Below are 16805 nucleotides of genomic sequence, written 5' to 3'. Positions count from 1 at the left end.
AAGCCAACAGGCTTGCTCAGAACATTTTCAAATGGCTTTTTAGAGCATCTGGCCTGTAGTGTGCAAGACTGTGGCCTGTGTTCCATGCCAAGGGCATATGGAGTCACCCTGTAGTAAAATGCCGCGGTGGCCGGCAAAGCCACCGGTCACCCTGCTGCTGTCCTTGCCTGAGCGTCTGTAACCTGCATGAGAAGCTCCAAAGATGGGCAGAGGATTAACATCCTCGGCCGCGGGGTGTGCAAGCCCCGGATGGTGCTGCCAGCTCCTGAGGGCACACATGCAGCACCAGCATCCTCTGCCCAGGCCTCAGGGAGCAGCTGGGAGCCCACAGGGCACTGCTGGGCGGGCGTCTCTGCTCCTCTGCCAGGGAACTGCTCGTACCACAGAAACCAGCAGACCTTCATCACATAGAATGTATTTATAATGCAGCTATTTGTGCACTAGGTCGGGGCTGACAACTTGACACTACTTAATAGAGAAGCTTTGGAGTTCTACAAACCAGAGCTCAATTTGCATGAGCATCCCTCAGATCAAAGACTCCATTTTCCCATCGCCTTGTCTCTGTGCCCCCCAAAAAGTGAGTTTACATAAAATGCCTGTCTCATTGAACAGTGTTTTGAGTTAACATATATAAAGAGAAGACAAATATCTCAAGTTTAATATCTAAACTCCCAAATCAGCGGGTAATTACCCAGCTGATACACTTCAGCAGTCCACAAGCTGCACTTAAACCATGTGGGCGAAGATCCGAATCCAGGAGTGTTTTAATATCCTCTAGTTCAGCTAGGTTTGTTCTCAGGTTCATTTCAGGGCTTAGCACCTGATGATATATTCTATCTTAATTAATTCCTTAAGCCATCACTATCAAGAGGAAGAAACTAGGTCAGCTGAAAATTAAATTAAATCTATATTACACAGAAGTGGCTTTGCAGAAGAGGAGAGGAACAACGTAACACTGCTTGGTTTGGTGTGCATTCTAGATCTTAACTTGGACAAGCAACTCTGACTTCCATAGCACCCAGCTTTTCCTTCACAGAATCACAGAATACACTAGGTTGGAAAAGGCAATTTATTCACTTCATACCTGGATTTCTTGCTGCTGGCTATTTTAGGCTCTTCCTGGAGCACAACTGCAAAGCTAAGGATCATGTGGCAATGGTCAAGGCTTGCAGTCATGAATAATAGGTTGCAGGTACTGCAGAGAATAATGTGTAGCTGAGGTGTGGCAGGGTGTGGTGGGAGGAGGTTGTAGAATGATCTCCAATAGCACAATTGGACTATTCTTGTCTGCTAAATAACAAAATGTCTCAAGCAAACATAAATGCACATAAATTCCTTTAATCACCATATTTTTCGGAAATAACATCACTACACTTTAATTTCAACTTTGATTTATTTCACTTGATTCTGGTTTGGGTTTTTTTTAAAAGGTGAATTACATCTGCAGTATTTTTAAAATAAGCTACTGCTATTTTAAATCAAGCTACATTTCCTTCAGTGCTCTTAATTTTATAAATGGTGTGATCCAGAGCTTTCTATAAAGCAAAGTAAGTCTTAAATAATTTAAGTATCTCTTTTCTGAAATACATCCATTTCCTGGAAGAAATGTTGTCAATTTCATGCCTTCTTGGGAAGGAAATAAAACAGAGAAAAGTATTTTATTATTCTATCCACAAGTTTTATAAGAGCAGGAGAAAATGTGCAACAATGGTAGTCCCCACTCCACTGCAGGCACATACTAGGAAAAATCTGTAATTATGTGATTTGTCCTCTTCACATCCTTCCCAGCTCAAATGAAGCTAAAAGCAAAATGAAGAAGGGGACACATTTCTTATTTCAAATTTGTGTGAAGGATGTTATATTTGTTGTCATTCTGAAGACTGCTTGGCTTTAGCTACCATTTCTCAGAAAAAGCTTATGGCTTTAGTATAGACTAGCCACCTGCTATGACATGGCAGGAATTTGTCCTTTCCCTGACTGGAGGACAGTTTAGTCCAACTCTTCAGCAGTTATGTCCCAAAGGCAGTGGACAAAGTGGCAACAGCACAACCCAGGTCTGAAAAAGGCTGGTACTGCCTGTAGGAAATGGACTGAATGTGGTGCTGATGCTCTTCCTGTAGGAAATGAGCTGTGATGCAAAAAGGACATAACACAGTGGCAATGACACCGTAGTCTGCATGGCACATGTTCTTTTGATAAGGCCCCACCATTCCTGTAAATTACATTGGGAGCACACTTACACTATCAACCCTACAGACTTTCCCAGGTGTTTTAGTCAGAGAAATTTGGTGATGTACACGTTTACTTCACCTGATCCTATCAAGTTCCTTATTAAGCAGAGGAGAATGAGTTGAAGTGAGTGTGATCATACTGAGATGTAAATTAGTTTTCCAACAAATGGTGCTACTTAGTATTTCTTTGCTCTGCAATAGGTGAAGGAGACAGCAATAGATAGCTGTGACACACAAAACTAAGCCCAAATGTAAACAAATGGACGTGGATTTCCATGAAGCCTGTCATGATGTGACTGAAGCAGGATCATGTTATTGGGCTGTACATCTCCAGCACTCTGGGGAATGGCTGGATGGTGACCAGCCCCTTCCAGCCTCCAGCTTTGCATAGGGGATGCAGTCATATCCAGACACTGACCTAACCAGACACAGAACTGCACCCCAGATTGTAAAATGTGTTTTACTTGGGTGAGTGCAATGACTTTGTGCCTTGGTGTTCTCCTACTGAAGACACCTAGAAAGGAGAGAGGGGCGACGCCTGTCTCTGTGCTTGAGATTGAGCACACACTGTCCCCTGACACAGTACCTTGCCTCAGAGAAGCTGTGTCTACCCCCAGCAGTGGGGGGCTGTGGCTGCACAGCTGCACTGCAGTTATAAGGTGTAAGACTGTACAAGTGCCATCTGAACACTTCCTAATGATCACATTAAAGCAGGACAGAGATAAATCCAGCTCCTGGGAAATTACACAATCACAGAATCATCTAGGTTGGAAGAGACCTTCAGGATCATCCAGTCCTACCATCAACCTTAAATCACCGCTACACCATATCCCTAAGTGACACATCCAGATACCTCTTGAACACTTCCAGAAATGGTGACTCCACCATCTTCCTGGGAAACTTTTCTCCAATGCTTAACCACTCTCTCAGTATCCAATCTGAATCTCCCCTGGCTCAACTTAAGGCCATTTCTTCTCAAACTTTCAAGTGGAACATAGCAGAAGAGACTGACCTTCCCCTCGCTATGACCTCCTTTCAAATAAATAACCTCCCAACCCCAGTTCCCTCAGCCACTCTAGGACAGGTCCAAAATTTCGATAAGTGGCAGTGGTTTTCCAGGGCTCAACCACTGATTTTTCTGGAGCAGGGAATCTAAATAGGAATTTGCTCCCCTCCTCTTTTAAGCAGCTCCCATGGAAAGGCTCCCTGGGCCTATGCTAATCAGAGATAGTTAAACCAGGTGTCATCCAGACCAGCTACAGGGTAAATCCAAGAAAAAGCAGGCCACTTCAGCATCATGCAGGGTCTGTATAGCACAAAACATCAATCCTACAATCCAGAGCATTTATCCATGCTCACATTGCACGCTTCAGTTGGTTATACCAATAGATGTCTCTTGTCTTATGCAATACATGTGTGACTCTGGAACCCACGTTTGGTTCAAAGCCCTCTTCAATAACAGTAAAATATAAAACAGTTTATAACTTTATGTTCCAAGTGATCTAAAGCCTAGTTATTCTGAGGTATTTGCTAACAGAAATTCAAGTAGGGTTCCACTGATGCCAGTGTGGTTATGCTGCCCCTCAATGAACAAAAGCAGAAAGATGAGCAGGCCCATGGTATTTCATAGCAGAGAGAGGCTAATATACCATCACAGTTGCTGTATTATTTAGCATACTACATCTGACCTCTAATGTCTATTAACACGTATAACTACTTATTTCCTGATGATTTTGGAAATCAAAGCTCAATTAAAAGCTAGGGTTTAGACTGATTTTCAGGTATTCTATCACAAAAGTTAGAACAGCAAACAACACATTTCTAACATATAAACTGGAATACTCAAATCCCATCAGGTCTTCTGGTGCTCATCACTGTCTGTGCCCACAAAGCCTTTGTGCAATAGGAAACAAATGCTGGTAGTGGTTGAAATGCCTTCCTTTTCTAAGCAGATATACCTTTTAGCATGCCTTTCATTACATCATTTTATATCACCTCTCTATTTGGAATCTCCACCAAGAACAATCAAAACCCTAATATACTGCTAAATATAAACCAAAAGAAAATACTTTCCTGCTAGAAATGACATAAATAATCCAAATTGAAAGATTACAAAATCACTGTACTTACTATGTGCCGTGCTGCGAACACTCCATCAACTATTGCACAACAGAAGGCTGCCACCACACCAAAGCTGATAAACACGATGGAGGCCACCAACTGAGAAGAGAATAACAGATGGAGCAATGTTTTCAGTAAAATTCTTTAAGTAAAACAATTACACTAGTTTTTCAAGTATTCTGAAATTATGGTTTCCGCTGCTGTAATTCACTTTAGATCAGTGTGTCAGGATGACACTCATGCAGTAGTAAAAAGGCAGAAATTCTTGATGCTGAGTTGACAGACCACCAAGCCTACTAGAAAAAGTTTAAATCTTTCAAGAGAAAATTAGGTCAGCTGCAAGAGTTATTAAATTCAAAGGTGATTTCTTCCAAATCAACTTATTTAATAAAACAGCAGAGCTTTGCCATAGGGACATGGCAAAAAGTCATGTTCCCGTTGGATCACATAAATCTTTAGAGCTTTACTATGTGGTATTATTTCACACCAACAGATAAAGACATCCTTAGTAAGTTAATAACTAGCCTGTGAACTATTCAAAATCTTTTGTCATCCCAAATAGCTTATGCCACAAAAAAATCAGAGATTCACAGGACTGGTACCTGTGGAAGGGCTGGGGTGTGCTGCCTTGGTCCCTGCCCTTGTTGGGGTTTCCAGCCTCAGAGTGGGCACAGCAGAGCACAGCAGAGCTCAGTGAGTGTCCCAGCTGCAGCACAGACAGCACACTGTCTTCATTAGCCAACTAGCCATAGCTTCAGACCTTGTTCTACCTCCCAGACTGCTTCATTCATTAATTCTCTCTCAGCAGGATTGTGGATGGTGCAGTGCTGGAGCACAGCTCTGGCACAAGCAGTGTGGTGGTATGGAGGGCTCGGGGTGCACTTTGGGCATGCTGAGGCTCCTGCTCGCTGTGCTGCAGCTCTGACAGCAACTGCAGGGCTAGAACAATCCCAGACACGGCAAGTTTCCTGCCCAATTCACTCTGGAGAGTGCAACAGGACTTAGAAAGAACATGGAATACATCTCCACCAGGGACCAGTCGGAGTGCTGTTGGCACATGCTTCTGAGATGACACTGGATTTTGAGGTCCCGCCTGAAGGGTGCAGTGCTGTGAGCCAGGTGAGATGAAGTCCTGAAAGACCAACTCTACACTTGGCAAGGTGATCCCCTGGGCTGGTTAGCCCCAATGCCATCAGAAGAGGAAGAGATGCTGTCAATCCTTCATCTCCCAGAGTAGAGGGTTTTGTGACGTTGAGGACTCTGCATCCTGAGTTTGGATGAGTGGGTTCCTGCAGGGTATAAGGTGAACCTAACATGCACTCTCTGGCTATGTTTTTAATGTAATGTCTCTGGCACTTCTCAGGCAAAGTCACAAGAGGAACCCTTTGAAACACCCTATACAATAGGTTCATTTTAATTTACAACAGTATTAAGTTATAGTTAATAACAGCAACAGATTAAAAGATTTTCTTAAAAACTGACAGGACAGCATCTTTTATTGATAGAGCACATGGAAAAGGGATTCAGTTAATAATGTGGAATGTTTTTGTTATTTACTAGTCATTAAGTGCTCCTTCACAACATGTACTCCTGAAATGCCCAGGTACAAATTACCAAAATTACATCCATACAGTTCATATATCCTTTTGCCTATACAAAATCCAGATCTGCATTACCTAGATCCCATTTTCACAAATCTGTAAGGCATCGCTAACTCACTTGAAAAATGGACTCTAGCTTGAGCTAGGTTAAGCACAGTACAATGTCAGTAGAGCTTCCAGGGGATGCAGCATTGGTGATTTTCTCAAAAAAATTTATATTGGACAAGTAAAAAACTACAGCCATATAAGCCTGCAGCTTGGACACATAAGTCAAAGCAACATCACGTATTTGGAGATAAGAGCTCTTGGTGAATTGGCAAAAAAACAAGCAACTTAAAAGCAGAAGGATCACAATGGTTTCTGACACATTCCTTTAATCTCTCCTTAGCTCATGTCTCATGCAATCAGAGGCAAATCAGCACTGCCATAGGGATTGCTGTGGAATTGAATCCTCAGCATGGGGACAAAAGGGGCACACAAACGTGGCTGAGGCTGATGATACCGTCAGATCTTGGGAACCTGCTGCATTCCCCCTGCAGCCAGCTCCATCTGGCTGAAACCCTAGGAAAGCACTGTTGGCTGCCTCACCCTTCAACCTCTGCTAGCCCGTGGCTCTCCAGTGTGGAAGGTCATGTCTCATGAATTTGGCTGTCTAAAGATCTTGGCATGCAATTCATCAGATCTAGAAGGCTGTGGACTCCTATCACTGCAGAGCAGTGGGCTGTGCTGCCCTGTGGCAGCTGCATTTGCTACAGATCCTGATCTCTTTATTTGAAAAAGCAGCAGTGTTTAAAAGTTCTGATTAAGCCATTATTGTCTGATACCTCTATCTTGTTTTTCAAGTCATAGCAGTCAATCAACTAATTAGTGGGCTAAGCCAGGTGTTTCCAAATTGCCTGAGCTCAAGTTGAACTTACTGGAAGCTGACCTCAAGGTGGCTTTTCATTTCACACATGAACAATTTATTGATGATCTACAATCCCCAAACCAACATTTTCCACTCATGGAGATAGCTTAAATCACCTAATGAGTGTGCTGGCATTTCAGTTTCACCATATAGCCTTAGGGGACCACATATAAAGGTGCAGTAAATCACAGTATAGACAGGAGCTATGGAGTTGGCTTTGCACTCCTCTGTCATGTTGGAGATCACCTACCCTTCCAAGGAGTTGTGTGCAAGTCAAAGGTTTACAGCCAGAGCCTGCTGATCTTATCCATGCCTACTAGCAACTACTTCAGTGAGCCATCCCTTTAGAATCAATACCATTTCCTGACTGAAGTCATACTTATTATGATGCCAAAGTGGCAGAATGTGACACTGAGAGCTTTTTATGACTTAAATTGCCTTATAGATATTTGAACGATAAAAGAAGTAATAATACAAGAACAACACAAAAAAACCTCCTTCAAATAAAATTACAGATTTATATTCTCTCTTAAAACTCTCATTGCTTATTAAGAATGTGAGAAACACAAAAAACTGAGCACAAAATTAATTACTTCTGAAAATTGCCAAGACAACTAAATGAAGAGCTGTTGTAAATTCAAAAGCTAATTTTCCTGAGTAGTAGGGGATTGCTGGAGACAGTCTAGGACTGTCTAGAAAGAAAAGCAACAGAGTTCATTTAAAGACAGAGAATGCTTGTTGACATGTAAAAGAAATAGCACTTTTAAAAAAATAAATACTGATCCATCACATCATCTTATATCCATTTTCAACAGCATTATGTTTTGTCAGGACAACTATTCATTATTTATAGGAATATATTTGAACAGCTGTTCAATAAACAGTTTTGCTCTTGCTGTTCCACTGGTGTGCTTGTCTATAGCTATTGCCACCAGAACATGTTTGCACCTGGTTTTTGTATAGAGTACAGTAATTTGGTTATTTACAAGGGAGCCATAAAACCATTTATTAAACACTGAAAACTCTGTGTTTTCAGTGTGGGCCTAACAATCAAACCCAAAAGGCAGTTGTTTAACAGAGGGGTTTTAGCAAAAGGGAGAGCAAAATAGCACATGGAATGAGGGACTTCTGTAACCATTATTAACTGAAGAGCTGTAATCTATCTTCAGCAGTATCACAGAAATATGAAAACGCTTAAAAATGCAAAACTAGTGAATGACTGGACTGCTAGATTCTTGCATGCTGCCTTCTTTCAGAAAAGGCATGCATTTTTTTTCAGAATTCACCTGTCTTGGACAACCTCCTGTCCTTCAGCAGGCATACAACACCACTGCCTGCACCGTCACCCTCCTGTCCACGCAAGACTAGTGAAGGCAGCAGGGGATACACAGTAGCCACGGATGCTAGTCATAGACTCTTGTTCAGCTGCCAGAAATGCACCTGGCACAGAGAGTTGGCAACCAAGTCTTCCACAACAATTCCCATTTTTGGAGATAAGAGCTGGCCACAGACCAGACCCAAGAGGTAGTTTGATGAGGCCACCCCAGCTGCAGCCACACTCTCATGCACACACTGCACACAAACACTGCCCCTCAGGTCCCCAGGCACGCTGTGTGCTGAATGACATGCTGCTGGTGACATGTCCCTGCTGTGTCACATGCAGAGAGACCTGCAGCCAACATCTGCCAGCAGACCCAAAGAAAACCACACTGCTCTGCAGCATTAGCACATGCTGGCCACAGGCTGGCACCTCTCTGGCTGTTTCCAACATCCCTGAGGAATACTTCTGGGAGCTAGCTAGACTCTCAGTTCCGGCACATCCCTGGTTTCCTCGTGATTCTAATTTAGCCCTTACCTATCCTCAGCCAAAATGTCTCAGATAATGACAGTCATTTCTAGCACCAGATATTGTGTGAGAGGCCTCACTCTCTCAATTTAGACCAAGCAGATCAGAGACTGAAAAATGCATGGATTTTTGTTTTCAAAATCACCTTGGTACTAGATGCAAGTTACATTACATCTAACAGACTCACTTTGCTCATGCTAAATGGCTACTTCTGCACTGCACATCCCCTAATGTCTCCAAGCATTGTACTCTTCATCAAGCCTCTCTGGGATTCTTTTCCAGGCAGAGAAGGAATCAGAATTACCCTGATCAATGTAAATTGAGAAACACTGTCACTCAGTATTTTTTGCTCTAGAAAGTTAAGTCTTTGCAAAACGCTGTGTAAATGTTATGCCACAGGTTTGTAAAGTCCTTTTTTATTCCCACACAGGTTCAAGTATTTGGAAAATAAATGCATGGCGCAGTTTGTTGTAGGCTGCCCCTAAAATTACATTCCCCAAATTACAGTTTAATTCTGTGGGCCTTTTTACTGGTTTGATTTCCCCATGTCCCCAAGATCAGAATTTAATATAGGCTTAAATAAGTCTGCTGCACTTTTTCAATGGGGATGATGATGTAGAAGTTTACAAAAACTCTTATCACAAATCCAAAACAGAGAATGATTTTCCACCCTGGTGCAACCAGGGAACTGGAAAAACCAATCTCAGCCAGGAGCTGCATCTGTTACCATGGTACCTCAGCGAGTCTGTAGATTAATAGCCCACAAAATTAAGACAATTAAACTCATTGCACTGCACTGTATTTCAGATGCTGCTGTCAACTAAGCACTGCCTGTCTTGTGAAATGGGTCTGTATGTAAGTACTTCAATTGTGAGTTAATTTTTTCTAATTTGGAATGCCCTGTCCTGTGTGGCCCCTTCTCACACAACAGCACAACACAACAGTTTTCCCTTCCCTTAGGACAAATGTTTTGCTGCTGTCATGAAAGTGAAACATGGGCAAGACTCCTACAGTTTTCACAACTGAGCTAATTAGGAGGTTTCTCACATCACCAGGTAATGTGCTCCACAATTTATGGCCTGACAACATATTCTTTCCAAAGGTTGGTTCTTAAATAATGGCATGGCTGTAATTGAGGCTCTGCTGGGGAGTTGTCACACCACAGGAGATAGGATTACACCATGTTCGTTATTCATTAACGCCAACTGCAGTCATAGCCGTGCACTAGGTACAATGACAGGAATTCATAACGGTGAAAGACTTTCATGACATGCAGTCCAGTTCCTAAGGGAACCCTACGAAAAAGCTGGAGAGGGACTTTTCATAAGGTAGTGAGAGGACAAGGGGGAATGGCTTCAAACTAAAAGAGGGAAGCCTTAGATTAGGTATTAGGAAGAAATTCCTTACTGTAAAGGTGGTGAAGCACAGGAACAGGTTGCCCAGAGAGCCTGTGGATGCCACATCCCTGGAACTGTCCAAGGCCAGGTTGGATGGGGTTTGAGCAACCTGGCCTAGCAGAAGATATCCCTCTCCATGACAGGGGGGTTGGAACTAGGTTATCTTCTCTTTAAGGTCCTTCCCAACCTAAACCATCCTGTGATTCTATGATTCTGTGTTGTCACGTGTTTAGATTCTAAAGTCTCATTCTTAGATCAAGTGACCAAGTAAGAAAACTACAGCCTTTTCACTGTTGAACTCAGCAAGTCCAGTCATATGTTGTTCAGTTTTACCAGCAAAAACAAAGATCTTTGATTCAGATTTTCTTCCTTCCCTCTGTTATTAATAGCATCTCAGGGCAGAGACTTGAGCCTGTGTGATTGCTCATGGTCAACTCAAAGGGCATCTTCTTCTCCAGTCCTTAGTTTGGTTCCCTGCTGTCCAGCCCTTTCTCCTGCTCTGTCCCAAAGGGCTGCATCCCTGCATCCCAGCTCCTGTGCTTACCCAAACACACAGGAAGCCAATGAAACTCACTCCATAGGCAGAAACTACTTATTCCCTCAAACGAGTTAAATCAGAAGACTGTAGAGAGCGATGAGCACTAGACTCAGTGCAAATGTGAAGGTGACACCATGCAGCCATGACAGAAGGGAAGGAGGCAGAAGTGCTGACAGCAGCTAATAGATTGTTTCACCTGTTCCATGTAATTTACAGTCCTAGGGATTATCAAAGTAAAAGCTAGGTTTTAGCTGTAATGAATAAATCATAAGGACTGGGGTTATTTTGTTGTTTGTGGTCAAGGAGTCTTTTGTTTTACTGCCTGTGAAGAAGTCTGCTGTTTCCCAGTATCATGTCAGGGATAATTAGGAAAAATACCAACAGGAAAAGGCCAGTTGGTGTAACACAGGCAAGAGAGAAGTCCCATGAGAAATTTAAGCAACCTCACATACATAAAAAGATTGAATTAATTAGATAAACAAAGGGGAAAGAATACAGAAACCACATGAGAGTTATAAATTATTATGCCAAAGAAAAAAAACAAGATTAAAATCCCCTTTCAAAATTAAGGTAGAATTTTCATTTGGAAAATTTATCTTTTTTTCTTGCCTCACATCCTTCCTGAAGGGCAAAATTGTGAAAGTCAGGATTTGCAATACCTTTTGTTACACCTTAGGTACTCACAGTTAATTTTTATCATATGTAGGCATCAGTAAAAAGTAGGCACACTGCTTTCTCTTCTTCTCTTCCAGTGGTATTGCTGCTCAGCTTTTGTAGATAATTCATCATACAGGCTATACACAAAGGCAAGGGGCTGCACAAGTGTCCAAGGATGGGAAATGTGCAGCAGGGTGACTTCGTGGTCCTAGCTCTGCCCCAGCCCAAGAAGGTTTATGCAGAACAGTTGAGTAAGAAAAGAAAGAGAGCACAGGTTCTGAGTGTGCTTACTCCAGCTCCTAAAGGCACACACAGACATCTTTAGGACAGGGACTACTTCTTCACTGGTCAGATGAACAGACTGCTCGAGTTGCTGGGAACTTTACTTGTGCCATTTGCTGTGACAGTTTGTTATGGAGATGGGGGAATTCAGCATCTGACCACATGGACACATGCCCGGGGTTGTGTGATGGCTGGGCTGCGCCCCATGACTGGAGGTGGCTCACACAGCCATGTTTGCTTGCTATTTCCCTTTAGGGCATGAAAGCCCATAGTTCCAAACTGTCCCCTAGTACCCTTGATGTTAAGCTCCTCACAAGGCCTCCCCAGCCATTCACCACCGAGCGTCCCTCCTGTCCTCCTTCCCTGCTCCCTGTCAGATGTGCCATCCTCACAGCTGATCAGTACAGCAGCTTAAAAGTCCTCTGCAACTCCAGTTACCTAGAAGAGTAGCATGGAAACATTTTGCCTTAACATTGTACTGTTCAAATAAAACGTTGCATGCTAACTCTAACAGTTCCCTTGTCTAGGTCTCTGTTGTTTCCACCCTCTAGAAATGTTTTCTTGAGCATCAATCCTTAACTTATACCAACGCATTTCCTTTACTCTTTCTGTAGCTCATCTTGTCTTTTTTTTTAACCTGATAAAACATAAGAAGATACCGTTTATGTGAAAAAGGTTATATGAAATAAAATATGAAATAAAAACAAAGTTTCCTATATTTTTATTTTCAAGAAATTAAAGATTGGTGGGAATTAAATCAATAGCCATTATGAAACATGAAACAAAATTACTGGGAAAGGTTACCTGATTAATACATTCTTTCTTCTCTCATAATCTAATATCAGCTACAAAACCAGACTTAGAATAGCTACAAAATTATTTCAAATTGTTTTACAAGCAAATCTCTACTAGAATGACCAATCTACTGAATAAAAACCCTGTATCAAGCAGTTTCTGTGCACTTAAGACTTTGAAACTGGAGTCACCATTACACTGCAATCAGAGAATGAATATGATATATGTGTAAATGAACACATATTAAATTCAAAATAATTCCTTCACTGATGAGTAAAATGCTTGTCTTGATTCACTTAAAATGCCACCACTGATGATGCACTATCAGGTCTCCTGGGATTTTGGTAGAATCTTAGACTTCACTGGAGTCCAACAGATATTATTAAAACTTTTTTTTTTAAATGAGGCTGAACTGTACTTGTTTTACATTTTCTAAGAAACAGAAGGAAACCTAATTTTTTTTTTTTCCTGGTGCAGGGTTAGTTTTATTACCACTGCTCTTTTAAGCCTCCACAACATCTAAGAACCCCAGATCATATCCCAGTAACCATTACTGCAGTTCCTGATTTTCCTTCTAGCAAGCAGCACATTTTGTCCCAAGTTTGAATTGATCCAACTTCCCTAGTGGCTGACCTTCTCTACTTCAAGGAGGTGCAGTACATATGCTCTGCTCTGCTTTTCTTCCATCCCATTAAATTAGCTGCTGACTGTATGATCAACCCCCTTCCCTCTGTTTCAGACTCTTACTGCTATGTAGGGGAGCACTGGGGCTTCTCATGGCAGTTCAGTGTAGTGTGCTTTTCCAGATAGTGCTGTTCTCTGGCCACCTTTATACAGAAAAGAGTAATCACCTGGATCTCACAGCTGAAGAAATGCTAATGGTTTTGGAACCAGCTTAATCAAGTCTTAGTCTAGTAGGCACTTCAAACTGGTATGAATTCCCCTTTGCAAACATCAGCAAAAGCACTTAGATAAGAACAGTTAAAAATGATTACACATTTAAGGACAAAATTTAGTCTAGAAGAAAAAACTAAATACAGCATTAAAAGGAAAGGGAGCAAAAGTGAAATAAATTTAGATTCACTGATAACAGTGCTGACATTATCAGAATTAATCACATACTTCCTTTCATGGATGGTCTTTTATTGCTTAAACCGGAACAAGGTCACTTCATGACTTAAACAGCTGTTCAGAGCAGCATGAGAATACCAAGCCAAAAATACATAGGATACCATGTGTCATAAAAGTTTATGATTCCTGGTGAAAAATGGTGGAATTGACATAGATCAAGACTGTTAGAGCTGACTGTTTTAGCAGCAAGAACTATTTTTACACCAAAGTCTCTGTTTTTACAAATCCTCTTTCACTACACAGTGACTGCATTGGTTTTTGAAGATACACACACACTCTTTATCAGAAATGCACAAATTACAAGTTTTCATGTAGTGAAATTCTACCTACAGGGCTGGAAGATTGTCCATCAGGGATGCTCAGCTGTTTAATTTGAGCTAATTCTTCAACAAGAGGCCCAACAACTGCCTGTCCTTTTCACAGGGCACACCCCACCTCACTTTCTTCACCATGCACACACCAGAACTCATCCCAGGTTCCTTACTGAGACTTTCTATCCCATGCTCCTGCTTCCTACGAAGAGTAATTGACATCTTTATTGCTCCAAACACATTTCATGGGTCATAAGGTTTACTTTTGTTTTCAACTGTGTGACAGCAACACTTTCATTACATAAACAACACAAGAAAACAAACTGGCAGTTAAAAAGTGCCCTATTATACATTTAATCCTGTGTGCTGTTCCCAAGCACAGATCTGAAAGGAACCACATCCCAAAAGACTGCCATTTAAGATAGAGAACTTAAACTGAGTTGGTGTTTTGAGTCTCTGACTCAAAAGAATGGTGACAGTCTTTAAAGATTGCAGTACTGAAAATAAGCTGTGGTGATGGTAATATGTATTTTCATTCATATAGGTATATATCTTCTTTCTGTTTCTATAGAATTTAAGCTTCCAGAAGCAAACTAAAGTAATTCTGGTTGCTGAGGAAGCTCCCCAAATAGAACCCAAAGTATGTCTTTCAAAAATCTTTCCTTTGTAATCAGTAATCCATTTCTTTCTTCCAATGGTAACAGTGAAAACATGGTCATTTCTTATCTGAGACTGAGCTAATCCTATGTTTTGTCACAAGGTGAGAAACCTGAGGTGGGTAAGAGCTGGGACTGGTACAACCAGTGGACCAGCACGGGGTTGTGCGGGAGAGAAGGAACTACGGTGCTAGGCTGCAGGTGGAGGTACTTGGTGGCATCTCTCAAGGTATGTCAGACACAGCCCTAATGATGGAGCACAAAGATTGCTACAGACCTGACTGTGCTTCCCATTACAGTTTTGCCAGCTGAAACAACCTGGCACACACATCTATGAAGAGCATAAAAAGCATTTTGCCCAATAAAGACAAAATGTCAGTGGCACAGTGGCATAGACTTCTTTGTCATTATCACAGGTGTTTGCAGGACATGTCAGCTGTAAATACATACATGTACGTATGTGAGCATATATTACAGATCATGTATTATGTGGTTGTAATGTCATAGTACATTTCTATATTATAATATTTACATATAAATAAATATTTGCATGTCTAGCTGATGAATCTGTGCTGGTAAAATCTGAAAGCATACACTTGTAGACGTGTAATATGAAATGCCAATCCATAAGGAACTAGATCAAGGAAGAGCGTAAACATCTCCCACACCTCCTTTGGTAATTTGCAGAGTGAAAGCATCTATTTTTGAGTCCCTGAACTTCAAAATTCTCAAACACTGTTGGGAAATTTATGCTATCTATCTTCAGGCATTTAACTCACTGACAACACTTAGATGATGGTTTCACACCACAGAAAGTTGATATAACAAATTATTCCTAGCAAAAGGGACAAGTCTTGTTCCCTCCTTTCACAGATTCCTCTCTACCCTTACCCAATCAGGTAACCTTACCCTTACCCTTACCCATGCAGCCCCACCAGTTAACTTTTGCTGTCTGATGCTCACTTGGCTGTGAACTTTGTTACTCACTTAACCAGTGGAAAATATTTTTAGCCAGGGCAGGGAAGAGGAGGAGGAGTCAGCAAGATAGAGGAAGGAGCAAAGGAGGGAAGAGAAAAGATCTCTTTGTGTCAGTGGGTATTTACATTTATTATAAATTGGAAATCACCACATTAAATGCACGAGGTCAAAGAAATGCATAAAGAAATCCAAAGTATTTTACTCAGTCTTTATTAATGGAATATATAACATTAATAACAGCAAAATGTCTCTCATAATATTATACTGACTAAAATAAATTAGAAACAACTTTCCCACTTATTTACATTTTCCTTGCCCATGGAACTTCTTCTTTTAATTTCCCTTGTCTTCATTTTCGATGGTGCTTTCATACCCACAGATATATCACCTATCTTCCTCCTCTGCAGCTGAAATAACTGAGCCTTCAAAACATCTCCAGTTATTCATTTCACTTCTATTCCTGTTTTTGCTGAATATTCTCCTGCATTACAAGGAATAACACAGATGGCCCAGACCTACCATGGATAGACCACATTCCGAATCCTTCCCAAAAAGGATTAAAAAGATGTCTCAAAGTGGATCCCTGCAAAATAAGGCAGCTAATACCCAAAACTACACCATGCTTATGGGCCCTCTATACATAGGCTGCTCTGCTCTAAACTCAAAACCAGGCAGAATTATAGTATGATATCTTTTGTAATATCCTCAGTATTATAGAAGTATAATTGTCACTTAACACAGGATTTTTCTTACCACACTTCAGCTAACTAAAACTCCAGAATCTAGTTTAAGCCACCCTTAAAGGCCTCTTCCAGAACCTAAGGAGGGAACAAGATGCCTCTGAAGAGCACCTCATTATAGTCTTGAAGAGCTAGTCATGAGAGAGCAGGAAGATGTTCTCAAAGAATAAGCTGCTTGAACTTAACAGCTAATAAGATGCTGTTATATTTTGAAAAAAATGCAGACACCTAAAGAAGAGCCTCTCAAGCTCATGCAAGTGTCAGTGTCAACCTATTATGATTATCTTTATATAAATCTTGTCTGCTTCTGAAATGCGTAGTTAGATCACACTGCAAAACCTAGCACACATTTATGACTGAAAAGGTATTAGTAGGTCTTTTCAGTTTCAATCATTTTAAAGACACTAAACAAGAGAAGGATGATTACTAATTTCTTCCATCGTTAATGTTTTTACCTCAGCATTAATTGTTTTTCTTGGAACTGTGTGAAATATGAGCATACAGAAAATCAACACTGATAGAAAGAAGTGCTTCTAACTTTGTCAGAAGCTTGAGTTTAGGAGAGAAATAATACCTTGGTAATTACAAAGATTGCCTTTATGTTTTCTGCATTT

The 16805-nt window shown here is 41.2% G+C and overlaps 1 protein-coding gene across 4 annotated transcripts in view; it reads right to left on the bottom strand.

The window, feature by feature from the left end:
* The window catches only part of TMEM255B (transmembrane protein 255B), a 66180-nt gene that overhangs the window by 31482 nt on the left and 17893 nt on the right, over nt 1-16805 (bottom strand). For 2 of the 4 annotated variants that reach the window (XM_042039374.1, XM_042039381.1), the window contains one exon: nt 4362-4451. The exons of the other annotated variants lie outside the window; for them this stretch is intronic. In XM_042039374.1, coding sequence (XP_041895308.1) covers nt 4362-4451 — 90 coding nt within the window. The remainder of the gene's footprint in view (nt 1-4361; nt 4452-16805) is intronic. 4 annotated transcript variants of the gene reach the window in all.

This window comes from Corvus kubaryi, unplaced genomic scaffold (assembly GCF_017639235.1).
Source record: "Corvus kubaryi isolate FWS band 111438036 unplaced genomic scaffold, C.kubaryi_AGA036_p1.0 133, whole genome shotgun sequence".
Lineage (NCBI taxonomy): Eukaryota > Metazoa > Chordata > Aves > Passeriformes > Corvidae > Corvus > Corvus kubaryi.
This window is presented reverse-complemented; position numbering and strand designations above follow the sequence as displayed.